At 40.1% G+C, this 26,928-nt stretch overlaps 4 protein-coding genes across 4 annotated transcripts; 1 reads left to right on the forward strand and 3 right to left on the reverse strand.

Moving 5' to 3' along the window:
- Positions 1–1,508: 1,508 nt before the first annotated feature.
- Positions 1,509–5,640, reverse strand: LOC103990037 (cationic amino acid transporter 7, chloroplastic). Its single transcript, XM_009409058.3, has 5 exons — positions 5,125–5,640; positions 4,601–4,823; positions 3,781–4,132; positions 2,974–3,205; positions 1,509–2,324 (listed from the first exon to the last, which is right to left on the reverse strand). Exons 1-5 carry the CDS (start codon positions 5,552–5,554, stop codon positions 1,747–1,749), a joined length of 1,815 nt encoding a protein of 604 aa, XP_009407333.2. The 5' UTR covers positions 5,555–5,640; the 3' UTR covers positions 1,509–1,746.
- An 8,846-nt stretch (positions 5,641–14,486) lies between these two features.
- LOC103990036 (probable F-box protein At2g36090) lies at positions 14,487–15,986 on the forward strand. The gene has a single exon (XM_009409057.3). The coding sequence runs from the start codon at positions 14,683–14,685 to the stop codon at positions 15,625–15,627; it is 945 nt and encodes a 314-aa protein (XP_009407332.2). The 5' UTR covers positions 14,487–14,682; the 3' UTR covers positions 15,628–15,986.
- A 375-nt stretch (positions 15,987–16,361) lies between these two features.
- Positions 16,362–20,963, reverse strand: LOC135641791 (uncharacterized). Its single transcript, XM_065157509.1, has 10 exons — positions 20,793–20,963; positions 20,649–20,720; positions 20,466–20,558; positions 19,825–19,906; positions 19,660–19,716; positions 18,825–18,889; positions 18,628–18,723; positions 17,406–17,492; positions 17,232–17,312; positions 16,362–17,131 (listed from the first exon to the last, which is right to left on the reverse strand). The coding sequence occupies exons 1-10, from the start codon at positions 20,883–20,885 to the stop codon at positions 16,496–16,498; spliced, it is 1,362 nt and encodes a 453-aa protein (XP_065013581.1). The 5' UTR covers positions 20,886–20,963; the 3' UTR covers positions 16,362–16,495.
- Positions 20,964–21,849: 886 nt separating this feature from the next.
- On the reverse strand, positions 21,850–25,052 carry LOC135640203 (small RNA-binding protein 11, chloroplastic-like). Its single transcript, XM_065154435.1, has 4 exons — positions 24,831–25,052; positions 22,481–22,549; positions 22,281–22,387; positions 21,850–22,218 (listed from the first exon to the last, which is right to left on the reverse strand). The coding sequence occupies exons 1-4, from the start codon at positions 24,988–24,990 to the stop codon at positions 22,111–22,113; spliced, it is 444 nt and encodes a 147-aa protein (XP_065010507.1). The 5' UTR covers positions 24,991–25,052; the 3' UTR covers positions 21,850–22,110.
- Between the last annotated feature and the right edge of the window lie 1,876 nt (positions 25,053–26,928).

Genomic DNA, 26,928 nt, shown 5'->3' on the forward strand with positions numbered 1-26,928 from the left:
TCGATCTACAAATTCTTCTCTTTTTATCATTCACATGATCGCTTTAAACAATAGATAAAGGACAAAGAGGAGATGGGAGAAAATTTATAATCTCTAGTTGACTTATTCACGTGACTAAAGGGAGATGAGAAAAAATATATAATCTCTCTCCATAATGTCATATATCCTTGTCTCCTCTTATCTTATGTGAGTATCCATGTATTTTTAGTCGTTAAAAGATCTTATGTATTTATAGGCAAGAACAGAGGAATTAATAGTTACAAAGTAAATTTCATCAAACTCGTCTTCTAAATAATCTTATTATAATTAGATTTTTTTATTCACTGATAATCATAATCATAATCTAATCATATCCAATAATATATCTTATCTAATTAGATAAAATCATATAATATAACAAAACTTACTTATCACGTCTCGTCAGCTCTCACAGGCAAAGCATTTGCTACCCTTGAAGGGCTTTAAGCAAGCCATGCATCAGAACCTACGTCACCGAGTCTAGACTCCCTCTACCTCGTCAACTTCAGCAACTCTACTAAATGAGACCCATCGGGGTCTCCAACCCATAGTTTCATGCATCCATCTGCTTGCTTCCAGGTTGAATTTTGTTCATCTTAAGCATTATTACTTTATAACTCTAATTTTTATATGGGGAATTACCAACCCCATTTTTTGTGATCCTCGGTGGATGTTAGCTTTGAGACAAACTAATTAATTTCCCCTCAACTAAAACGCGAATGACGTCTTCGGTACGTCAACAAGTAAAAACTTAAGATGGAAGGAACATAAGTAAAACATGGTAGATCTCATTGCTTCCTCGAAACGCCATCAGTCTTTTCCCGCATGCGTCATTGCCGTGCTGACCCAAATGTACGTATCACAAGTAATCATCAAACTTATATGCGAATCTACTAAGCCTAAAAGTGAATCATAGACCAATGTTCAAATAGAACATGTATGCTTTTTAGCACCCACAACTGAAAACGAATCGTTTGACTTATCCCGGACAAAGTAGGAAGACAGGTTTAGCCCACCTTTCACTTGCAACTTTCTGAATGATACGAGAAGATATCTTCCGAGGAGAAAAGAAGATTTGATGGGATTAGGTCTGTGCAAAGGATAGAAATGTGTACATCTTTTGATTGACACATCATATCGAATCAAAAATCCAATGCCATCTCGAGCGACTAGGAGTGGAAATTAAAAGCGCATGGATTTGGTTCAGATGCAGCTTCTCTTTTTGTTTCTTTGCCTCTGTTACTTGTTGAGTGTCAGATATACTTTTTGAAAATGAGTGTTACTTCCAAATGAAATCAAATCCGGAGGGAAATGGTATTATTATTAGCCATTAGGGGGTAGATTATAAATCCATAACATGCTAAGAAAGTAGGGATTATGTACAGCCTCCCATGCAAGGACTCGTATATTGTATTATATCACTCGTCTACTAATAATGCAGTGTTTGCATCGGTCATCCGAATCAATGACAGCAGCATAAGTCAAAATAATAATAAAAAACGAATATAGTTGGAATATATCTGGATCATATAGTCTCCCTAAAATAGGATACAAAAGCTACTATGTTACAGCTTTGGAGTATATAATACTTTTGCTTTGCTTGTTTTCTTCCAGCCCGTTTCACTGTTACTAGTTCTTTTCCGTCCATTGGAACTGTAACTCCCCATCTAATCCAACTTACAGAGGAAGAGAAAAGAGACTCGAACAAAAACGGGGCTTTCCCCCGAATCACACTTGGAAACCACCACCACCACCACCACAATCTTTTCCCGCAGGATGGCTGATGCTATCTGCAACTTTTACGAGGCCACCATTTTCTTCTGCGTCATAGCTGGCATGCACGCTGTAAAAGACATAGACGAGCACAGTAAACGCGGAAAAGAAGGCGAACCGCAGGTACGACGGCCCATCGAGCGAGCCCAACAGGAACACGTTGAGGAATATGGACACGGCCGGTATCCACGGCATCAGCGGCACCCCCCAGTGCTCCGGCTTCCGAGCCTGCGGCACCAGGTAGTTGAAGACCTGGAGAACGGCGACCGCTATCACCGTGCAGCCGCCGAGGAGCACCGCCTTGGCCAACCCGGCGGGCGCAAATTGCCATATCAGGGTGAATGTGATAGAGACGGAGGAGAAGGAGAGCAGGAAGGATATGGTCGGCCAGGGGTTCGTCGAGCCCACCGCGACGTAGCGCCGGTACACCACGGCGTTGCCTACCATGTAGAAGACGAAGAGCGTGCCGATGGATACGAGATTGAGGAGGACGTTGAGGTCGGTGAAGAGAGCGATTGCCGCCGTAAAAACTCCTGCATCGTTCGATAGTAAAAAGAGATCAATCTCATCATGTATGGTCACTAGCTATTATCAAGACAAGAGGAAGATCACCAAAAACGAAGGCTCGGCATCTGTGCAACAATTTCTTTATGTAACGCGTTTTTGTGGATGGAATTTGCTTGATCCACCACCGGTTGGTAGATCTCCCACTGCGACTGGCTCGCAAATGCCTTCATGTGTGCGTGGGGACGTGTGTCGCTCTCACAGGCACATATAGACAATTGATCAAAAAGAGAACATTGCAGCTTATGTGATGCGACTATTCGGCTCGCACCTCGAGTTATTCGCTCTCAATCAACGTGTCAATTTGTCATCCCAACAATAACCATCGTACACTAACCGGTCTTAGCCACATGCATAGGGATAACCATGATCATAGGTGCGCCACTTTATTGTCGCTTTACCACGGACGAAGACAACAACATAGTGGTGCATGATTTATAGATCTTATCTGCATATTACTGATCGGACAGACGACGGTAAAATCATGAGCACATGGCCCTTTTGCCAAAACCGTACGTGTGACTTCGAGAGAGGACGGTGCAGAATTCAGATGGATGGTAGCGGACAAAAGTATAGAAAGAGGAGAAGTATGGGAGAGAGAGAGAGAGAGAGGCTGACCGAGGAAAGCGGAAGCGTTGACGGGGGTGGCGGTCTTGGGGTGGACGCGGGCGAGCCATGCGGGGACGACGCTGGACCGTCCGATGACGCAGAGGTAGCGTGCCTGGCCCAGCATGGAGACGAGGAGTGACGTCAGGATCCCGAAGCTGGCCCCCACCCCTATCACGTTCGACACCCATCCCCAGCCGTCCGATCCTCTGAACGCCGCCGAGAACGGTGACTCCTCGTCGATCTGGAGTACATACATGCATGTTCACTCAGGTTAGTCCTTATCATCATCACTGTGGACAGGGAAGCAAGCCCAACGAAATCACGAACCCCTGGCCCGCCGTGTCCATCCGGAGTACATACACGTCCACCAGTGTTCTTATTTTGCTGTCGGTAAGTCACTGTTGAAACACTATCATCCCTACTGTTAACAGCGAAGCAAGCCCAACGAGATCGCTAGCCCCTGGCCCACCGATCAACGGCCGACATCGGCTTTAAAAGTACTGAAGCTACTAAACGATAAGAACATTGCTTTGGACGCCGATAAAAGAAACCAAAGGTTGACGAACACCAAGGGCGAATCAATAGGAAAGCGAGCCTTTCACGGTTAAGTGTGAGATTTATTTGGGTTTCTGTATGGGTCGATTACGTGGGTGGACAGATCGTTTCTCAAACGACAAATACTTCCGTCCCACGGGCTTCACGTCCCAACCGTCTCTTATACCCACCCGGAAAAGAACCCTTGTGGGTCCCACTTAAAATAACGAGAGATGAAGAAAGGAAAAACAAAAAAAAAAACAAAGCAGTGCGGTAACTTACGGCGTCGTAGGGAACGAGCATGGACATTGAGGCGGCCATGAGACAGTAGAGGAGGGTGACGAGGGCGACGGAGCCGGAGACGCCGATGGGGATGTCGCGGGCGGGGTTCCGCACCTCCTCCGCCATGGTGGAGACGGCGTCGTAGCCGATGTAACTCAGGTAGACCATCGCTGCCCCGTTGAACACCCCCGCTATCCCGTAGGGTAGGAACCCGCCGTTGCTCTTCGCCGGGTTGGCCGGGTGCCTCAGGTTCCGGGTTTCCCCCCGCCAGAACCCCACCACGATGATGAACAGGATGAACGCGATGTGGGTCGCCGTCAGCACCATGTTCAGCACCGAGCTCTCCTTGGTGCTGCACCCAATCCAATAATTCCCAACAAAAAGAAAAATAAACAAAGCACTCAGAAAAAGTGGAATTTGCAAGGGTGGAAAACTAAAATTCTCCATTTTCACAGAAGCAAATCGACTAGGAATTTTCCACTATTTATGAAAAAGCAGCGACCTTTCCAATAAAATATGCATAACAGGAAGCGAAGCGTAGGAAGGAAGAACAACCGCACAGAAGGAAGACGAAGCGGTAGTAATTGATGGATATGATGGGTGACACGAAACGACGTAGTGCGATACTATTAACTATCCATATAAATGATACGTGGAGCAGAACAAGACAAACGAAACGGGGAGAAAGGACGGGGCCATAAGGCCGAGCGGCTCGGTGGTGCCGACAAGTAACCCACCTTAACAGGACGGCGACACATGGAGCGACAACAGCTGTCTCTTTTCTTTCGGTTAATATAATAGGAACGGCGGCGCGGTTTACCTGTAACAGATGCAGATGGAGACGAGCAAGACGACGGCCAAAGCCAGGAGATCGATCTGGTTGAAGCCTTCGGGGAGGCCGACGACGGTGATCCTCCACTTGGCGGTGGTGTCCACGCCGATGGCCGTCCCAAGATAGGCGGTGAAGCTGCGCGCCACGGCCGCGTTGGAGAAGACGTACTCCATTATCAGATTCGCCCCCGTCAAAAAGGCCGCAAATTCCCCTGTATAACAACAGACACGAAGAAGAAGATATAATAAAGCCAAAGAGAAGAAAGACGCGGAATAAAACCAAACAATTTACAGATCAAATCTTATCCGTGCTGAATTCCCTTGCAGAAATTTACAATAAAATATTAAGAATAATATTAGCAGAAACTAAAATTCAACCAAAATTGTCAAAATCCCACTTTGCAGAGAAAAGAAAAGAAAGACATCGAACCACGACGATAAGAAAAAGGAAGGAGCAACTGCAGGAAAGGTAGAGTTGCAGAAAATTAATTGGCACCGCAATAAATTACTCACCGAAGGTGACCCTAAGGTAGCTGAAAGCCCCGCCGGCGACGGGCATGTCGACGGCGAACTCAGTGTAGCATAAGGCAGAGAGCAGGGCGCAGAGCCCGGCAATGGCGTAGGAGAGCACGATGGCGGGGCCGGCGCAGATACGGGCGGCGCGGCCGGTGGCGACGAATACGCCGGCGCCGACCATCCCACCGAGCCCCAGCCCGACGAGGTCTGGCCACCGCAGCGACCGCGCCATGTCGGCTCCCGACCGGGCCCTGACCCGGCTCATCTCCTCGTAGCTTGTCGTTACCGACCCTGCCCGCCGCCCGAGCCGTCGGTGGGTATCTGCCAGCGCTCGCCCGTACGCCGCGAGGCTCGAAAACGACGACGACGTCTGCGGCGCGGGAGAGGAAGTGGAAGAGGTGGCGTTCGACAGCTGAACCTTCTCCATCCACCTCCTCTATCGTCTATTTCCGACTCGTGCGTTGTGTGTGTGTGTGAGAAAGAGAGAGAGTGAGAGAGAGAGAGAGAGCGAGCGAGTGCGAGGAGAGAGGAGGGGATAACATCTATTTATATAGAGAGAAGAGGGAAGATAACGGCGAGTAACGTGACGGAGGAACGGCGAAGAAGACAAAGAGAGATTTATGTGCAAGCGAAACGGTCGCTGCAAAGCCCATAAAGGTTGTTTGGCGTATGCGCTGGTGGGTAATTATAACGACTACAGTTTCTCTGTCTCTCTCACTCTCTCTCTCTCTCTCTCTATATATATATATATATGTGTTAATGACTAGATGAATTATTAATCAGGAAAGGAGTAAAATGAGAGCAAAAAGAAAAGAAAAAAACAAGATTTAGTAGACGCACTAGCGGTTGTCTTCACGATTGATACCACACGCTCATGGTTTGATATGAATGGGACCCAGCTGCTCGTTTGGGCATGTGTGTGGAGTCGAGCGATCTGAGACAAACAAGTGGGCAAAAGGGTTGCGAGATGTGCAGGACGATACATGTAGATAACAGGATAAAGTTTGGCGTGGAAATAAGAAAGGATCGGACAACTGCTCCAACTCCAACTGGTGTTACGGTGAGCTACCTGTTCATTCTTTTTGGATCATTTATTAGGCCATATTTCTTTTGATTGTGGTTGGCGTCATCAAATTCAATGAACGAAGCTGGCGTTATGTAGGTTCATTCACTGTGCATCATTGTTATCGTCTTCGACAACGATGGATGGAGGATCCGGAGGTTTGGATGGGCCCACATACGGCGTGAATCCGTGATGGCAAGGCTGTCATGCTGTTGATGGATGCAGTGTGCGTGTGGAGGATGGCTTTCACTCAAATTTTAGCTAAACTCCAAACGCAACATAGTATGTCTATTATATTTTTCTATTTTATTTTATTTATATATAAAACAAATTAGCCCTTTCTTCTTTATTATTATTATTATTATTATTTAATAAGTAGGTAATATGTTGAGTCATAAAATAGCTTGTTTGTATTTGCATAGGATACATAAATAATCCTAACACCATTCCTTGGTTTTCGAGAGGTTGATATTTTTGTCATCAGTTATCGAGCTCAATGTATTTAGATTTATTTATATTCTTAGGATCCATGCTCCAATTATTTGAGGAACTAATTTTAATATTGTAATAGATCAGACTTTAGATGATCTTTCTTTTCTTTACTCTGAAAAGAGATTAAAGATGGCTGAGAGAAAAACTGGAAGCGTAAGATTGTAGATCGAGTGACCAAACAAAAAAAAAAAAGCATAGATGTATTTAATTCCATAATATTTGTCACAGTGTGTACTCTGCTGTACTTACTTTGGCGTATGTTCAAAAAGCCGATGAGGTGATCCTTGCGGAAACAGGCACTGCCCACAGACACCCATCGATCCCTTTTGCCACCACAAAGCCTACTTTGTGTGGTGGAGAACATGACTGTTTTTTATGAGAGCGATGAGGTAAGCGATTCGCGGAAGTACTGCACATTCCCATAATTGAATATTTGAACGGACGTGGTTTTGATCCAAAAAGCGCAATGGGGGATGAATGAATACATACATTCATGCGCAGGCAGCAGCAGCAGCAGCAGCAGCCTCTCCGTCATCCAACTTGCGCCCTATTAGTGCACGAGCGACGGGCCTCTTTGGCGAGGAGGGAAAGGGAAAAAAGGAAAAGCGAAACAAAACAACGCAAAGCAAAGCAACGCTTGATCATTTGGCGGAAAGAATGCACCGAGTAAAGGGAAAACTAAAGCGTAGCATACGCAGAGAGAGAGAGAGAGAGACTCGAAGTCAAATTGGGTTACATGTATGAGAGCACCTCAGGAAACGAGAGGCCCAAAGCTCGGTGATTACGGAGGAGGAGGGCTCATCCCCCCGCTGGTGATTGGTGCAGTGCAGCTACATCTCTTGCCCAATCATCAACTGATCGATCGGTGGTCCAAATCGAGGGTTATTTTCTTGATCGGGACCACCGCATCCGCGTGATCCAAATTAATGAGTGTGGGTTGGATAGGGGGCTCTTCGTAAGCCGATGGGTCAAACCCTGCTGCTATTCTTTTTTTTATTCTTCTTCTTCTTCTTCTTCTTCTTATATAACAAATTATTTTATATAATTAATTTATTACTTTAATGAAAAATAATAATTTTTGGAACGAGATTCGATCTTAGAACCTTCTAGAACAGATAACGGTTATATCCATCATCTCCTACCCATTCTAATATTTTTTGTAAACATTACTTATCAATTTGACTAATTGGCAGTATTTATTTATTTACTTTAATTAAATATATAATTTAACATCTTTATATAAATAAATATAAGCACAGAAGGTTTCGAATTTATATGTTGTTTTTAAGATTTCATGAATATATTTTTTATGGGACATGTTATGACAAAATTTTATCCGAATTAAAATCTCAATTCAACTATCCAAACCCAAAACCAAACATATGACGTGGATAGACAGTCACCACATCATTTAAGAGGAATCACAATAAATCGGAACCCACCCACCCACCCGCTACCTAAACCAAAACCCAACTAACTACTTACGTATTTATTTTGCTTAGCACAAAGGACAATACTCTAAGAACATACCATAAATTTCTATATTTCATTGCTGTAACTTGAGATATCTCATCTCACTAGCTAATCCCAAAACCTCTACATCCGTGTATACATAGATAGATGCCGATCGAGTGAGCATTCATGCAAACCTGGGAAAGCTCTCATCGCATCGCATCGCATCTTCATGATACGTCAACCAATTACATCCCAAATCAATCACGCGAGGAGAAATCACAATATCCACCAAACCACAATCTAATGAGGAGGACAGGTAGATGTTATATGTGATTCGGCATGCGAAGGCGTGCGATTCCTTGTGCACAATTTGTTGACTCCATCCCCATAGTCCCATCCATTTCGATACAGACACCAGCAACTATGTGTGGGGGGATGGATGCTATGCTATGGGTAGTGGATCTTGTCGTGTGCCATGTGTTGGCCTATCTTTTTCGCGAAATCCCCAAGCATTTCCTGCGTATCACTTCCTGACTTAAGTCACGATTTACCCTGGGCCGACTTTCCATGACACGACATGTGTCTCGATTCGGGACGCGCAAGTGCCTTGTGACTTGCGTCGCATTTATTATCGTGAGTTGGGATGTGTCTCAAGCACGACACGAAGGGTTTTCCACGAGGCAACCACAGTGCGCCGACTTCACACGTGACCCGACGCCTTTACTTTCTTTGGCTCATCGTAATGTAATTATACATAAGACGCTCTCTAATTAGGTTTCGAAATAAACGATTTTTTATTCTATCGAATTTAGAATAGAAACTTCATCAATGTTTTATTTTATTTTTCTAAATTTTTTAATTAATTATTTATTAAGCTATTCAATATATATATATAATATTTATTTTTATCCTAATTTAACCTAATATATATATATATATATACTATATTTACATGGATAATCCTCTTAATTTCGATTATAATATCTACTCCTCCAATTGTTTTCGACACCACTCGCTGTCATGTCCGTCGCCGTTGTTACTGTTGATTCATTCTAAATGCCGATTCCACTGTTATTTTCATCCAAAATCCTTGCCGTACTCCACTCACTATTGATGCGATGGCGAAGAAGCATTTGAATCAGACATTTAGTAAGCATACTCCACTCACCGTAGATAAGTATGAGAAGAGATTGGGGAGAGAGAGGGCGTGGAGAATGGGCGCCACACGCCGCCGTGGAAGCTTCCCCGACATTAAAAGAAAGAGGACAAAGCGTTTGTTAGACGGCCTCTCTGACTGCGATGCCTCTGTTGGAACTTTCCTTGCGGCCTCAAACATTTTATCATCAATAATAGCAATTTTTAATATCTAAATTGATTCATTTTTTAAGCTTATATAATAAGATTTCAAACCCAATTATCTATGCTAATTTCGAGATGTGACATTACTGTTTTTTTTTGTTAATGACAATTCATTTTCATCATCCATTTTGAATATTGGCATAACCATTTCTCAAACTATTTTGTGAGGGTTTGTTTAAGGGAGAACAATCGATCTACACTTCGGTTGACTCTTCATGTTAAATTGGATAAACTCTATTGTATATGCATGCGAGCAGCAGAACTTATCAAAGGGGTTGAAAATTTTGGTTTGCTCCGACACTTTGTAGCTCTTTAATCGCATTCGAGTTCTTTCTTGTTTTAGTTTGTGGAATAAAAATCTATAGCAAGTCAGTCATATATATATATATATATCACATATTAATATTTTAGATATAAAATTATAGAAAAAAAATCTTAAACCTCCATCTAGCGAGATATATATAATAGGATGAGACTTGAAGCCTTAAACAGAGCCATGCATCTCATTCGATTAATATTTTATGTGTAAAATAAGATTTTAATTTTTTTTTATCTAAGATAAGTATTCGATGGATCATCATTAAACTAATATTTTACTTATTAAAAAATTATGAAATAAAGTTGTGAAGTTAAGGACGAGTGAGGTGTATCGTCACGACGTGTTCAAACGTCGATCTCAGCTTTTCGGGAAAGGCTCAATGGTTTGCTTCGTTTCGTATACGCTTGCTCGATGTTTAGTTGACGTGCGTGGTTTGACTCTTAATTTTCTGTAATTATCTTACCTTGTTGCCGTGATGCTTCATAAACTTCACGTGGATTTTGTGTCGATGTTTGGACTAGTTGATTTACTTTGGGAAGAGGGTAAGTAGCAAAGGGTAATAATTCCCTCTCCAATCTAAGATCGTAATTATCCACTTACTTGTGCGAGTGAACGAGAAATGGATGGCTGAGACGTAAAAAGATGGTGGAGAAAAGAGATGAGTGAGTGAGGGAGATATAAATCTAAAAGAACAAAGGCTGAAATGTTAGGCCTTGTTGGCTTGAATCCAAAGGCTTCATTTATGACTTGGATTTTGTATTGTACCATTGTCTTCTACCCTTCTATTGATGATGATTAAGCCCACCATCTTTTAACCTAAGCTTGTCTAATTTGGTTTCGTCTTGGATGGAGTATGACTTTACAACCCCAAAGTTTAGATTAAGTTCTTTAAATAATTTTAAAAGAACCATCCTAGATGGGTAGCTGTGGCTCTTTTAGTTTGGATCATGGTTTTTGACTTCCAACGTAAGAACACAAAGTTATATCGGTCTTTAGCTATAATCCGATTCTCGAATTAAAAGTTTTGGTTTCAAACTTTAATTTTTAATTTTTAAAAATATCACTCAAATTATTATTATTATTATTATTATTATTATTATTATTATTATTATTATTTATTAAGTTATTAAAAAAGATTAATTCATCGATTGATTGTTTAGGTTTTTTATATATATAAAAAAATAATAAAACTATCAGAATCTAATTATAGTTTGCTTTAAAACCGTTGAACCGTTGACCCGATCGGAGTGTGGTTCGAACTAATCGCGGCCACCTCCATGCTTTAAACATGTGACCCAACCAGCGAGCCCCCATCTCGAGCCGGATCTGACCTCGATTCCAACAGATCTCAAATCGATCCAATGGGTGGTGGTCAAGAAGATTCCCACACCTACATCTGAATGAATGATGAGAGATAGACCTGCATCCGCTAACCCCATGCATGATGCGGTCCATGACGCGAACACCAGCCTGTGCACCTCAATGACATGGTAGGTTGGCCCAACTCGCCATCACACGGCAGTAAACTTGAACCCTAGTTGTAGATTAATGGACTCACCACCATGCTTCATCTTATTAATTATCCCGTGATGCTAAACCCATACCTTTCCTTGTGACCAAAGACACGTTCTCGTGGAGTCATGTCAATTTAATGTTTCGTCTTTATACACAACTGATGAAAGTTGAGACATTCGAATTAACTAGTGAATTATTGATCTTAGGCTTCCATCTATATGTGAGTATCATATACCTCATTTAATATAATATTAAAAAAATAGATTTTACGTTAATATGTTATTACATGCTTGACAAGTCTCGTGTTCGAATCCATGACTATACTTACATAAGACTCTATCAATTAATGTCGTAGACAACTTAGCGATCACCAAGAAACTTGGTGACGTCTGTCTATCAACCTAGTGAAAGAGACCTATGAACAACCCTTGTGTATCTCACTACAAAGATGCAATCTGAAGAAGCTTTGGGTACTCCTCGAATTATGATGCACGTTCGGTGAACGAGAAGAATAGAAGACAATAAGCACAAGTCAACGGTGCATAAACCAACAATCGGACGTCAACTGCTCTCCATAATCGATTGGGAATCTGCTGTGCTTTGCTTGTCCTATTTTTTTTTTCGTGCTTTAGCGTGTTGGAGACGATGACAGCCACACCCAATGTGTATTCTGCTTCTCCACTATCACCATGGTGTCATCCGCGTGAAACATCCATTCTGCCTTGTGTATCTAATGCCATGATTTTTATTCATGCATATTAAATTTTTCTCGAACATTTCACCTTGCATTTTCACCAACTTTTCTTCACGTGAGTTATATTTTTTTGACTTATATATCTCGGGCACATTTGACTTTGTGCCCTTATCATCATGGATTTCTCTTCATAGAAGTTGAGTTTTTTTTATTTACATGTCTCGAATATATTTTGCATTGCGTCTTTGTCGTAGCGGATTTCTCTTCATATAAGTCGAGTTTTTCTGATTTATATGTCTCAGGCACATTTGGCCTTGTGCCTCTGTCGTGACGAATTTCTTTTTATATGGGTCGGGTTTTCCCAATATTATGCACCTCGAGCATATTCGGCCTTATGTCTTCATCATAGTGAATTTCTTTTTATGCGGTTTAGGTTTTCTTGACTAATGCGTCTTTAGCATATTTTACCTTGTGCCTCCACTATGATAGATTTCTCTTCACACATATTGGGTTTTTTTGACTTACGTGCCTCAGGTATATTTTACCTTGTGCTTCTATTGTGACGAATTTCTTTTCACGTGAGTTAGATTTTTTTAACTTATGTGCCTGAAGCACTTTTGGCCTTATACCTCTACCATGACGGATTTTTTTCACGTGGGTTGGGTTTTTCTAACTTATACGCCTTAGGCACATTCGACTTTATATCTCCATCTTAACATATTTCTCTTCATATGGATCAAGTTTTTTCGATTTTTGTATCTCAGGCACATTTAGCGTTATGCCTCTACTATAGCAATTTTTTTTTGTATGAGTGCAAACACGAGTGGTCAGTCCTTTAGAATGATAAGTTTTTTTTTTCTTTTTATAATGTTCAAGATGAATATTCATACTTGGTTATAAAGGTTAAGAAAGAAACTTATGATTCTTTCTAGTCATAAAGAATAAGAAGCAAGTTTATGATTATCCATTTTAGATTTTCGTTTATGTTAATTGATGGGTGGAGGAGTGATCTTCGTCTTCTCCTCTTCTCTGGACACCATGTGATAGTTACGTATATGGTGATGATCGAACGACAATGTATTCCCTATTAAAAAATAAATAAAAAAATTAATTACGATGAATCTAAAAACTTATAATGCTGATGAAAGTCTATTATTCTAAACAAAATCTAATTTACAATTTTCATTGGGTTGTGATCCAAGAAAGCATGATGACCGACTTCAATTCCTCTCTTTTTATCTCTACGAATATATCTACGCATTGTTGTTACATTCCCAACATGAGAACAAAGTTCAAATTTTTTGACTTTTGCGAGTTGTGTGGTGGATTGAATACATATATTTGTCCGCAATATCACGTTTAAACTTTGATCGCTCTCAAGCAAATAAATGAGATGCGATAAGTTCATTTGGTATCCTAAACACATTGTCAACTTACATCCGCATTCACTGTGCTAGAAAGACAATTTCGAAGGTCGTGATTCTTTACACCTAAATCCACCATATTTAATTTCCTTCATCTGAGATAATTTAGAAAAATAAACCAAAGTACATGCTCATAAGACCCATAAAACTATAATAGCCTTTATAGTAGACTTCATAATGAGATTATAAAAATTTAAAAAAGTAGACTTTTATAGTAGCAATGTCATAAAATTTATATCTCTAAATTTTATAGTAGACTTACAATTATGCTAAGGAGGGAGGGGTCATACAAGTCTTCAAATTTCAGCCTCCATGAGAAAGCAATTCAAAGATCGTATTAGACTCATAAAGCATGTTAATATTAATAAAAATAAGGATTTTAAATAAATTTGAAATGGATTGACTAGTCCTTGTGAATTCTTCTTCTAAATGTTTCCTGAATTAATGTCTAGAATATGTATGCCCTGAAAACTAAATATTCAAATCAACAAGTATAAATTAAAAATTAATTAAAGAAAGAATTCATATCCATTATAAGTTATCAAAGTAAATATTTATAAAATCAAAATAAAAAATAATATTTTGAAGAATATCCTTCGTTAGTTCATGATAAGTGTGATTAATTAGGCTCTACAAATAAAATTTTAATTGATCCTAAACATTAGGTGTATAATTTATGTTTTAGTATAAAAAATTCCACTCGGATTTTCTTCGTCTATCCCATCGCTCCAAATATGTGAGAATTTATATTCATGAAAAATCTCAGATCAAAAAATACTTTTTTTTAATAGAGAACATGAATAAAATATTAAAAAAATAAAAAATAAAGTAGAAGATATAACCAAACACAGAAGCAGATTTTTCGGGTAAAAGATGTGATCCAAATTCTCTAAAAAATTCTAAGATATTTAATCTCTATAGCAGTGAGGACCACTCGATAGATACCAAAGGCGGAGTGGAGTATATATATATGGCGCCAACCACATCGGGATAACCAAGTGTGAATCTTCTTACTAACCACTCGGATGTGCTGTATCTTTTCATGTCATCCTTTCTAATCAATGATAAGACATAAACAAAAAGAAGGTCTGATCTATCCTTCTTGCCATAAACTTCACACAAACATTATATACACACAACTCCCATTCCTATTATTACCAACCAATCGACCTCCTATTAAAACCCACTCCCTCTATGCCTTCTGGACCACTCGGAACAACGCCCGTACTTACATATGGCCACCGCGTCGCCGGCGACCACCATAGAGGACCTCCACGCGGACATGCTAACCCGCGCCCTCCGCCACCTCGACGGACCAGCTCTCGCCGCTGCCAGCTGCGCCAACGTCCACCTTCGCTCCCTCGCCTCCCAGCCCGACCTCTGGTGCGACCTCTGCCTCGCCACCTGGCCCGCCCTCCACCACCCCCGGCTCCTTCGCCTCCTGTCCTTCTTCCCCAATTCTTACCGCTCCTTCTTCTCCGACGCCTTTCCTTCCCCCTCCCCGCTTACCGTAATCCCCCCCGCCGCCGGCGACGACGAGGCCAGTCTCCCATCCGAACTTATCTCCGCCGTCGACCTCCAACACCGGGGCTCCCCCATCTTATCTCGCGTCCTCGAGACCGACACCTCCACCGCCTGGTTCAGGGGCGCCCATTTCCGCCTCGACGCCCTCGACCCGAAGGACTCATCTCTGCCGACGCTGCTCGCCGCCGCGACACCCGAAGACCTAACGCTGAATTGGATCTTCATCGACCCCCACCGGCGGCGGGCCGTGAGAGCGACGAGCCGGCGGCCGGTGGCCATCGATAAGCACTGGATCACCGGCGAGACGGTGGTCCGGTTTGCGACGGTCCTGGGCGATGGGTGCGCCATCGGGGTGGTGGCCACGTGCGTGGAGGAGACTGGGCAGGTGCGCGAGGTGAGCCTGACGGCGGAGTGCGTCGATGGGGTCTGCTTGAGCGGGAGAGATGGCTTGGCGGTACTGCGGGCTGCGATGGAGGGCAGCAGGAGGAGAGAAGAGGCGGCGGAGGCGGAGAGGAGGCGCTGGGAGGAGTTTTCCGGGCTCCGGATGAGGCGGAAAGAGGCGGTTTCGCGGCGGGAGCAGATGGTGGACTTGGCCTACGCTGCCGTGGCCGCGGCGGGGTTGCTGGCGCTCTTCGCGGTTACGGTTTTTAGGTAGTCCCCGATCGCCCGGTCTGGCGGAAACCGAGAAGTGGTGGGTCGCTTCTCACCTCTTTTTCACATCTGGACCGTGAATTGGACCTCTTCTCATATCGTAGCCGTCCACTGGGCACGTGAGCATATGTGATCATTAGATGGTCGATGAAAGTGTCGCATCGGATAGGATCCAATTGGATACTTGGGATTGTTAGTGGTCAAGTCAACACTAATAATTTAGACAAGCGATAGGGAAATATATGTCACGACAGGGAGATAAAGAGGTACCGAAAGATTCCTTTTGGGTGGTTATGTACCTAATAAAGTGCCACCTAATTGGAAGATGCAATTCATTTATAATAAAAGCATCATTTTCTAGCACGGTAGTACGTTGACATCACATAAATGATTCTGATTGCCACTGATTCCATCTATTGATATGCCACCCTGTTGATGAGCCAAGCAATAATTCTCTAGCATAGTTGAATAAACAATATTTACTCTTATACGACGACAATATAATTTAATAAAAATGATGGAGTGCAATAAAAGTATATGTTTCTGTGCTTGAGAAATAATGTTTTCGTTTTTAACCGACAGGATTGAAATTGATTAATTTATTATTGTATTAAGTAATAAGTCTAAAGTTCGAATCCACATATACATGATTTATTCTTTCCATATACATGCATAAATGAGCCAACACACTACTAAATAACTCTTAAATAAAGCATGGATCTTTAGCAAGAGTGACACTGAACAATAAGAAAAACCAAAATGATTGAATTGAAAATTTATGTCAAGACAGGAGGATTGCACATAAAGCTCAAACCTTCCACGCAAATTGCCTGTTTCAACAAGATCACGAATTGCAGGAGTTCGCTTATGAACTAATCTCCCCATGTTGATGGCCCACCCATTCCAACATCTGAGGCAGGGGGCTGGAGCTGTAGTGCTAATGCATCTGTTGATGTGCTTTTGGACCATTTCCTCTTTTTAGCATTATTCAGAACCAACGCTCCAACAAGTTTCCCATCAGCAACCATTTCATAGCCTTTCTTATACCCTTCAACCTGTTGAGTGGTGGTATTTTTTGAGAAAATAAGGTCCACAAATGGTGTTTCTACATCATCAATCCCTTCAAACTTGATTTCTTCTTTATCCATATGCTGCTTCCCTTTTGCCTTTTTATCTACTCGTGAGTCGGTAGAATCCCTGGGGGGATTGTCATCCATCGCAACTGCTTTCTTGGCTCTCGATTTCGATTTTTTCTTTTTCATTTCCTTTTCAACTACGTTAGTGGAAGCTGGTCGATTATCATCACCATTGCCGGACTTGTGCAGAACATTCTTAGAGACATTAACGTCTGATTTCAGTCTATTCTTGTTCAGTCTAGTTGCTGCTTCATTTTCGCTGGAATAGGGAAGAAAATTATCATCCTTGCTGTGACTTAATCTTTCTGCTCCTGCTGTAGTTTCAATTGGCCTAGTATTAAATATCCGCAAGCGTGGTACCATTTTTTTGACCTGATATATGGTTAAAGACACATAAGACACAGGCCTATTTTATCGACAAATTAATCCACAGAAGTATGAAACAGAAATGCAAGGTTGGAGAAAAATTCACCTTCTTGGCTAGTTTATCTTTCTCGGCAATAGGATTTCCCTGCAAATTGAGGTTTTTTAAATTGTGTAACGCAGAAAGGACCTGTCAACAAAACAGTTAGCCAAGCTTTTCAACTTGAATGAACCACGACAGTAACATTTCAAGACAAATGAATTTTGATTTCTTCTTCCTAACCTTTATGTCTGACCAGTTCTCAATTAAATTACTCCCCACATCCAAATTTTGAAGTTTGGTGTTTTGAGCCAAGTCAGCTGGGAGAGTCTGAAATTAGTAAGACATATTTAGGACGTAAATTGTAGCGGATGAACAAATAATTGATGGGATACGGCTGCTGTAATAAATATTGAGATGGCACAAACATAATGTGATCATTAAACTATAAGCAGCACCTTGCAATTTTTGCTTAAGAGCATCAGATACTTCATAGATAGGTGGACTGCACTGCCATACAACTGCAGGATGGTTGCAATTCTGCTAAAAGCAGAGTCCTTTTATATAATATGAAACTACATCCCATAAGTTGGTGTGATTGTTTCACTGACATCATATTTGGCCAATTCCTTTTTTCAATAATCAAATTTGACCACTTTAGGTGATTGGAAGAAGACTTGATTAAAATGCAGAGTTAATTTGATGGAGATCAAATACTGATCACCACAAATATAAGCAAGCAAAAGCAAAGATGATGAGCCCTAGTCAGATAACATCAAAAGAACAGGATACTGCATGAGATTAACCGTGCACAGCAAATATAGGAACTAAGAAGCATCTACAGCACCTGAGATGCAAAAGAGGCCCCTTTTTATGAATGACTTGTTGATTCTTTTTCAACAAGCTACATGTTCAATAAGCTACCAAGTGTCAGTACGCCTTTACAGACTGTGTTTCAAAAAAAAAAAAACCTAAAAGAAGCTGAAAAATTAGAAATAAAATTGTCTAGTATAGGGCCTTGTACCAGGCATATCGTCCACTTTACCCTAGTCCGTGTACTGACCTGTGCAAGCATATCAGGTACCAGTATGCTATCAAACTGGTAAACACTGCACACATTGAACCAGACCAAGTGATATTGCAAGCCTTGCTCATAACTGAGTCAAAGGCTCAATCAGGTTTTTCTATAGTATAACAAGATTTTAACCAAACATGGTTACTAAATGAAGCTAAACTAGAATTAGGATTGTTATACCACATGTGTAGAACATAATCCAGTAGTTTTTCTCTAAATCACAAATTTTCCCCTAATTCAAAATCATTGTGAAACATTATTTGCTTTGACAAAGCACGAACCAAGTATGCAGTTTGGAAAAGCATCAGGAACATAGTTACAAATTGTTAAGAAACTGTAAATATAATCAAACAAAAGCATAGGGCAATGACACTTTAGAAAAGAACATACTCCGATCTGGTTGTGAGCAAATTTAGCTTCCTTTAAGTCTACACATGAAATGAGGGAAGATCCAATCTCTTGAATTTGGCAGTGAGAAAGAGATAGCTGAAATAGGTGACAAGACAAAAAAGTTAAATGTAAACCATTCAATTATATAACTGTGTAAGTTAAAATGAACAATTGAACAAGTTCATATATTATCGCACTTTTGTGATAGATTTTGCCTTCATCAAGGAGTCACCAATATCATAAATTGGGTTCCGAGAAAGAACTGCAAATAAGAAACAAGAAATGCATAAATTTCCACAATCTCCAAAATATTGTGTATAAATTCTGAAATATGATACAAATTGGTTAAAATCACACAGAAAGGTGAATTATATACAATGTGAATTCAAAAAAATTATTCTATATATTGATAAAATCATGTTTAACATTGCACTATAGTCAATGAGAACAAAAATGTCACAAAATACATTACTGAATCATTTTCAAGATATATTTTCCAAATATTTTCCTTTTTCTAATATTTTTATATTATTTAAGTTTAATATTAAATTTAATGTGCTATGTTGTAAGACAACAATTTCATTAAAACCAACCAACCAGCTGTTTAGTTTCTGTACTAGAGGTACGTGAATAAGACAAGCAATTCTTGTACTAACGCAATAAATAAAATACTCAGTACAGAAACATTTAAGAAAAGAAGAGATGAACACAAAAAAAAAAGCATGGAATTCTAAGCAAAGAGAGTTTTCAACACATATGGAAGAAATGATTTAGGCATTTTTTGTATTCTTGTTGCCCATGAGAATTAGGAACAACAACTATCAGCACTGTTAATAAATCTCTAATATAACTTTTTTGCAATAGGTCAATTCTTAGGAAAAGTCTAAATTTTTGAACATAATCTGATAATACCTATACTTACGAAAGGGTTACGTTGAAGAACTTAATTAATCCAAACACGCAATTCTTGTCATAAATGACTTAGTTACCATTAGCACTATAACAAGGATGAAGATTATTTTACATACATACCAAGCGTATTCAAAAATCCCAGCTGATCAAGCTTGCAAATGTGGGATATCTTGTTATCTGAAAAGAATATAATATGATAAAGGAATTAAATAGATACAAAAAAGGAAATTCAGTTCAGCTGTGACGTGCTGAAAAGCTATTTAGTGTCCTAATAAGAAACAATACCATTCAAGATTAGAGCTCGTAGACTAGTTATAGATTCAATCTCACTCATTGCCCGAAGCTTATTCTTACCAGCATTCAACACCTGCTTCATAAGGAGAATATCAATAAACAATAATAATAACGAAACGTCCTGGTAATACATAGTATTTGAGAAATGGCTATTAATGCAATTGTGATTGCTCAACAAAAATGAGCATCAATATTTCCTAAGAAAGTGACTGGATACTCACGCCAAACTTCAATAAATTTGCTAAGAAAAATCAGTCGATTGGTTTATTATGCTGGCAATCTCTTCTAAAACTTTGCTATATTGTTGATTCAAACTAGCAAACGCTTCATGTCCATTCCAAGAAAAAATAGTTTTGAATCAACAAATCGATTATCCCAAGGCCCAAATTTTAAAAGTACTACTGATCCATTTGGATGCAACATTTCAAAAGAGAAAATACATTAAAACCCATTTACTCCAGCACAGCACTGGATATGTAAATGGTTTAATTTCAACCAACGCAAACCATGTACTAGCTAAAAGTGCTACTTCCCACATTGGTCTGAATTGTTGCTCAAAAACCAAAAATCTCGCACTTGATCGTTGATGTATATGTTAGCACACTCCATAAAAGAATGCACATCGAACTCACCATCAGCTTGGAAAGGCCTTCGACACCTTTCAACGTTTCAAGCTTGTTTTCCACCACGGACAACCATTTTAAATTGACGCATGACGACAGATCCTGCAATCACCACCAAGAAAAGAGAATAGCTGATTTCGTAGTCTGGACGTGGACCAAGTTCTAGTGGAGTAAACCATGGCAGAGAACAACCTCGAGAGATGAGAGGCAGTTGCAATTGAGATCGAGTCGCTCCAAGTTCCGGAAATTGCTCAAACACGATACCTGCAAGACAGAGGCCAACATGAATGCCGATTATCTTCTTAAATGAGCGGCGAAGGGGATTTGTCAGCTCACATCGGAAAGTGCTCGATGGGAGAGACTAAGGGAGGTGGTCGCGGTGCCATCCTTGCTCTCGTGGGAGATTTGCTCCAGGGTGAGGCGCGCCATGGCCTCCGGAGAAGAGAGAATCCTATAGTAGGTAGCACTTGGGACGCAGAGAGCGAGCCGAGTAGGACGCGGAAAACCCTAAGAGTTGGGATTCGATCAATGTTTTTATAAATACACCCCTCGGCGATGTCCTATTTAAGTATACGTCCGTAGCCAACCTGGAATTACTCGTCATAAATCTATTGTGAAAATTGTAATTTTTTTGTTGTAAGATATTTGTTACTGTAAAGAAAGTAAATGTTACATTAGGGATTTTTTTATATTTTTTTTAAATAACTTTTTTTAGATAAAGATAAGCCTTTTTATTTATCACAATAAATTACGTATTTGATAGTTATTATAAGAATTAATGAAATAAATGCTTTGAAATATTCTCTTCACGACAATCATAGTTATCAAATTAAACATTGTTATAGCTGAGTCAAATTAACCAGAGGATTAATTAAACATGGTTAAGAAATGTTTCCAGCATCTCTAATCCTAACATCAGAACCTACCATTACTGTTTGTGGATTAAAATAATATACATCATATGAACCCACTAATGTGCATTGGCATCTAGTTAATATATTTTAACTGTATGATAGTTTCGTATCATTATTTGGTTTAGTTATAGTCGAAACAAGATATTGTTGTGAAACCTTTTCTTTCCCTAATTTGGTGAATTATGCACTCAAATTAAGGTTATGAAATAAATAAAGATTAGATAGGACAGAGTTCTAATCTAATCAATAAGATATGGCAATAAACATACTACTTATCAATAAGATATAAGAACAATGTGTGAACTAAACTAACCAGTGAAGAAGAAATTGCAGACATCCTGTTTGGTTATACAAGGATGGCGTAACACATCAGCATTTGCTGAATCAAGAAAACAGTGAAGAAGAAAAGTGACCGGTGTGCTTGCTGCGACATGCATCTATTTCAAGCATTTCTGCAAAAGCAATTGACTCAAATCCAGTGACTGCTACCTGATAATGATATCATTAATATGTCAACGAACTCCAGAGTGTCACAGCTTTCAATAATTTAAACACACAGCACACGACAAAGACTAACATAAATGAAGACAACCTAAGATTACCCTTCGGCTGAGGGAATGAAAATTTTGTTTTACAAGAATCCTGAATATTCTGGATTTAAAATAGGTTATAAACCTAATCGGAAACTCTTGGGTCTAGGTTTTGGATGAATACACAGTAAAGAAGCAGCAATGGAGATCTCACTGGCACCCAGGTGGCTTAGAAAGTCCAATTGCAATTGGGCCAGCATCATCGAAACGTCGTTTGACCTTAGCATGCTCAATAAATACTACTCGACCATTCAGAACCTGCTCAAGAATTTGACAAATTATTCCACATCCACAGCCAGAGAGCATCGTGCGTTACTTACCTTGCGGTCCATTTCTTCAAGAGCTTTTTGGGCTTCTTCTTCTGAGGCAAATGTCACAAACCCAAATCCCTTTGATCTCTTGGAAACTTTGTCCATAATTATTTTAGCTGCAAGTATATGATGCTTATAATGAGTCATTTTATTTCTCATCCGGTAAGAAAAAATATGGTACAACTATATTTTGATAGGCATAGGAACACCTTCAATCACTTGCCCAAATTGTGAAAAGGCTTCAGATAAACAGTCTTCTGTCGTAGAGGACGAAAGCCCTGCAAAACATACCAAAACTTAAAACCAAACCAACATAAAAGGAGACAACGAATACCTTGTTCTGCTAAAGCAAAAGCTGGTTATAATGGATAAATCATTTTTCATAATCACAACTATGGCTGTCATGGACAACAAAGTTGAGGCTATACAACACGTAGTTGAGGTTTAAGTGGGCTGAAGATCATGCTTCTAAAGTGTAAAATACACTTTAGGTAGAAGTATGTACCATTATGCAGACCAGCTCTTGTAGGTGCTATGCACATGAGGCACATGCTATAGTTCTGCATGTGACTCCCCAAAAGGAAAAACAAGTTCCCTATCTTAAAAGTATGTGAGGTAGAATTATACAGTATACCATTAAAAGTGAGGTAGAATTGTAGTGGACAAGAATGTGAGGCATAATTATACTGTATGCCATTAAAATTTATTATATATTTCTCGGTATGTTGCGATTAGTCAAACAAGTTCCCTACTTAAATCAGAAACATGTGAGGTTGATTATCAGCTTTACGTGTAGGTGAATTATGCTGAAAGGTACAAAGTTCCACAGCAGCCACCTATAGGCTCGGCATCAACCTAAAGATAGCACAACATACCATGGCAGTTTCAGCCGCAAATGGTATCACAAAGCAAATTTTTATCCCAGAAACTCAATTCTAGACCTTTAAAGCTATTAAAATTTATCCGAACATGATCTCTAGAAAGTTCTCCAACAGCCTCAAATATTTCAGATAACATGGAGATTGATTCAGAGGGCAACATATAAAGATATTTCTTTGCAAACCAAAGATATTTCAACCTAGAAATAAGTTGAGACTAGAGAGCAAATTATTATGAAATAAATTCCAAGCAACCTAGAGCCTAAATCCTTAGCCTTGAGACCAATGAAGAGGAGGCAAAAGGACCCAATGTTAATTAGGATTGGGTGGCTGGCCAAGTGGGAGTCGAGGCCATTCAACTCAAGGACCAAACCACCCATTAACAGGGGGCAATCAACAATTAGATTGCTAAGAATTGGGGACCATGGGAGGGTTCACTTGCCACATCAACCCTCAAACCAGCAATCTTATTAGATAACTTGTTAGGATTAGACAACATTTGACTAGTGTACAATTGAGACTCCTAACCAAACCAGGTTTCAGAGTGATGCAGTCTGACTTATCACCTCTGATTAGAGAAGCTGTATCCTACCAAAATTTATCCCATACATCTCTCGATCGACATCAAAAAAGGCTAAAATCACTCAACCAGAGTTGCTAGCTAAGCCGTCCAAATTCAGTGATGTAACCGCAATAAGTAAGTTAGAATAGTAGTCTTTTAATGAATCTTTCTCTTAATTGACGCAGCCTCCAAATCTTTCTAATCTTATTCTAACCCCCTTCTTTTTCTCCCCTCTCCGTTCGCTCTTCAAAGATCCCTTCTTTCCGCCAAAGATAGAAGACACAAGATAAAAGACTAAGCCAAACCAGTCCAACTAGTACTTGAGTCTCCAGATCTCAAGCAAAAGAGTTTGAAATATGAGTTGATTAACAAGAAAAATGACCCTAAAAACTTGTAAGCTTCTATACAGAAGTACATTTTCAATGAAATTAAGCTTCGACCAATTTAATATTTTTAATCCTTAAGCTTTGCTGTACAATTAAGTGAAATGCAATAATCTGATCCCACTTTAATTTCCATTGGTCCAACCTCTTAGATACAAACAGTTACAAGAGCTGCAACCTACGAATGATTAGGAAATAACCCACAACTAAGACAGTCTCCAATCTTGTAACATGTTGAACCCTGGTAGATGAGAGCATGACACTACAACAGGCACATAAATCATCTAGTTTGTGCCATAAATATGATTCAGACATGGTGAATGTAAAATAAGTGATAATAACCTAAGCCTCCTTGAGTTGCTTATGTTGATATGGCCAATACAGCTCATCTCAATAGAGCTTAAGCTATTCGTCTGACAAGCGAAGCAACCCGTTATTCTGGTTAAACTCCCATAGCCTCCATCCAAGGAAATCAGTTGCATACAACAATTCAAGCCAAATTCTTTGTCACATCACCCACACAAACAAAAAGTATTAGTCCAATCCGAAGGCCAGAAGACATACCTTACCAGAGAATATGATACCAGATCGACATGACGTACGATTTCTAGTTATTTATTTCCTCAGAGGATAGCATCAATTAGACAACAGAAAACGAATTCAACCTTACTTGTACCACTTATTAATCATCATCACCCAAAACGAAAAAGACAAGCTATAATCGATTTGAGCTTACCTCCGACGAAGAGCTTGGAGACGATCCCTCTTGCGGAAACGAGTTGGAAGGGACGGAGAAGTCCACAGTTGTCAAGATTAGAGTTTCCATGAATACGATGATCCTTAAACCTTGCAGTGCTACGGATGGATTGCATCATCCCTCTTCGGAGAGCCGCCATCGATCTGCAAGAGGAAGCCCTCGAAAGCCCTCGAATACTTTGCGAGCGACCGTTTATGGGCCGCAACAAGATCGACGGACAGATATCGATCATGATAAGAACTAGCTGAGACGTCCGATCCGACCGGCAATGGACCGGACAAATTCGTATTAGCGGTCAGGCGAAGAACCGGACCGTTTCATTCTTCGACTAATTTTGCCTCCTTAGGGTTTGTGTTTCATATTGAACATTATTTATATTCATGTTGGGCTCACCTTGTCAGGCCCAAGATACAAGATACAGGAACCACCAATTCATCTTACTCGTCATAATACATATCAAGTGTTTATGAACACATAATAATAATAATACATCATTGTATTTGTCATGCTTATCATGGGATATACTACAAATTGGACTAATTTAAGATCATAATATGACATAATTTAAATTTATTTTGAAACAATTTTTTAATCTGAAATAAAAAAAACAATTAGTCCTAGAAAATGTTGTATCTTTCATAGATATAACATTTAAATCAAATGAAATAAAATGTGATCAAACTTATAATCGATAGATTTGATGAATCACATGAACCTGAGCAAATGCAGTACAAGCAACTGCTCCTTTGAAACTGATCGCAGATGGAGGACGGAGACCATCACTTTTCCCACTTGTTCATATGGCAATCCTGAAAGGCACTCGCTTCTCACTAAGTGGAGTCTGAGTCAATTCATACGACAAAAGTCAAAAGAACAAGTAAGCATTTTTTCTTCATATTTGTGTAAAAAGATATTTTGATTTTACGAATGCTCTCTCGAAACTTGTTATCATCCATGTAGGAGGAGTTCCAACTTATATTTCAACTCAGATCAATTGAGTTATCATCTTTTCTTTGGAAGAACAAAGACCTTCATAATCGACACATAACTGGGTTTGATATCTGAATACCACATGAAACAATTTCACATCGTTTCTTCAGATATCAGTTGCCGAAGATTTGACCTTACGGAAGCCGTCTCACGACCTGATGTAAGCAACGAGACAAAGCACTGCTTATTCCAATATGCTTGACAGAGAACGATGTAGCTTTTTGTCGAGACCGAGAAGATCTTCATGTGACCTAATTACGCACCCACAAGTGCAAGAAAACTTGCAGCTACGCATAGGTACGGATTGATACATCGGACGCATGTCCTTATCAGCATCGAGTCCGACGAAAAGAGCGGCCATTACCCATTAGGATATGAACTGCTCTCCGAATGGTCTGTCCACTATCCAAGTCCACTAAGGATGTTCTTGTCAGTGGAGCTTTCCATCTCCCGTCCATGGCAGTCTGACATTTCACACACTCAGAAAAGCGTTACTTGAGTTATCTTCAACCCAAAGTAGATTCCAAACGGTGACCAAATCTCAAAGAACGACGACGCTTTGGAGAAGCTATAAACGCTACTCGCTTATCATAATTGCAAAGATAAATGCAGTCGCTTATGCCTAGCTAGCTAGCTAGCAAGGAAGGGGTATATGAATGTACCATAGCCAATGAGCCGATGAGGGTGTTACTCCACAAAAACACAAAAACCTGTATGCATAAGAAGATTAAATAGACCGGAGAAGCATTGGACACAAGGATCGATCCACTCAAGATCAAATAGAGAGACAGACTAAGCACCGAGCTATGACACTCCGATACATGCTAATCATTCCTGCGCTTTGTTTAGTGTTGGTATACGTATCAAGTGGCGAGCCACATGGCTAGGTAACACCTACAACAAATGGCCTTCTTATTCTACATCGAATTATCTTTGTTTATGCACAACATTTTGGTGGACTGATAAGAATCTCCGACAGACCGAACATTAGGGGCCACATGTGTGTGTAGATGTCTCACTCAGCAAAGTAACAAGTTGGAGTGGCTTAGAAGAATATATCTTCATTCTTCCTCCTATTATTAGCATG

Source organism: Musa acuminata, chromosome BXJ3-6 (genome assembly GCF_036884655.1).
Source record: "Musa acuminata AAA Group cultivar baxijiao chromosome BXJ3-6, Cavendish_Baxijiao_AAA, whole genome shotgun sequence".
Classification (NCBI taxonomy): domain Eukaryota; kingdom Viridiplantae; phylum Streptophyta; class Magnoliopsida; order Zingiberales; family Musaceae; genus Musa; species Musa acuminata.

Coding starts and splice junctions, on each gene's coding strand:
- LOC103990037 (XM_009409058.3), bottom strand. CDS start 5,554: ATGGAGAAGGTTCAGCTGTCGAACGCCACCTCTTCCACTTCCTCTCCC. Junction 4,824..5,124: donor CTACCTTAGGGTCACCTTCG/GTGAGTAATTTA, acceptor GTTGTTATACAG/GGGAATTTGCGGCCTTTTTG. Junction 3,206..3,780: donor TGCTCGTTCCCTACGACGCC/GTAAGTTACCGC, acceptor TATGTACTCCAG/ATCGACGAGGAGTCACCGTT.
- LOC103990036 (XM_009409057.3), top strand. CDS start 14,683: ATGGCCACCGCGTCGCCGGCGACCACCATAGAGGACCTCCACGCGGAC.
- LOC135641791 (XM_065157509.1), bottom strand. CDS start 20,885: ATGGCGCGCCTCACCCTGGAGCAAATCTCCCACGAGAGCAAGGATGGC. Junction 18,890..19,659: donor GGGATTTTTGAATACGCTTG/GTATGTATGTAA, acceptor TCTTATTTGCAG/TTCTTTCTCGGAACCCAATT. Junction 17,132..17,231: donor AAGATAAACTAGCCAAGAAG/GTGAATTTTTCT, acceptor ACCATATATCAG/GTCAAAAAAATGGTACCACG.
- LOC135640203 (XM_065154435.1), bottom strand. CDS start 24,990: ATGGCGGCTCTCCGAAGAGGGATGATGCAATCCATCCGTAGCACTGCA. Junction 22,550..24,830: donor CTCCAAGCTCTTCGTCGGAG/GTAAGCTCAAAT, acceptor TATGTTTTGCAG/GGCTTTCGTCCTCTACGACA. Junction 22,388..22,480: donor ATTTGGGCAAGTGATTGAAG/GTGTTCCTATGC, acceptor ATATACTTGCAG/CTAAAATAATTATGGACAAA.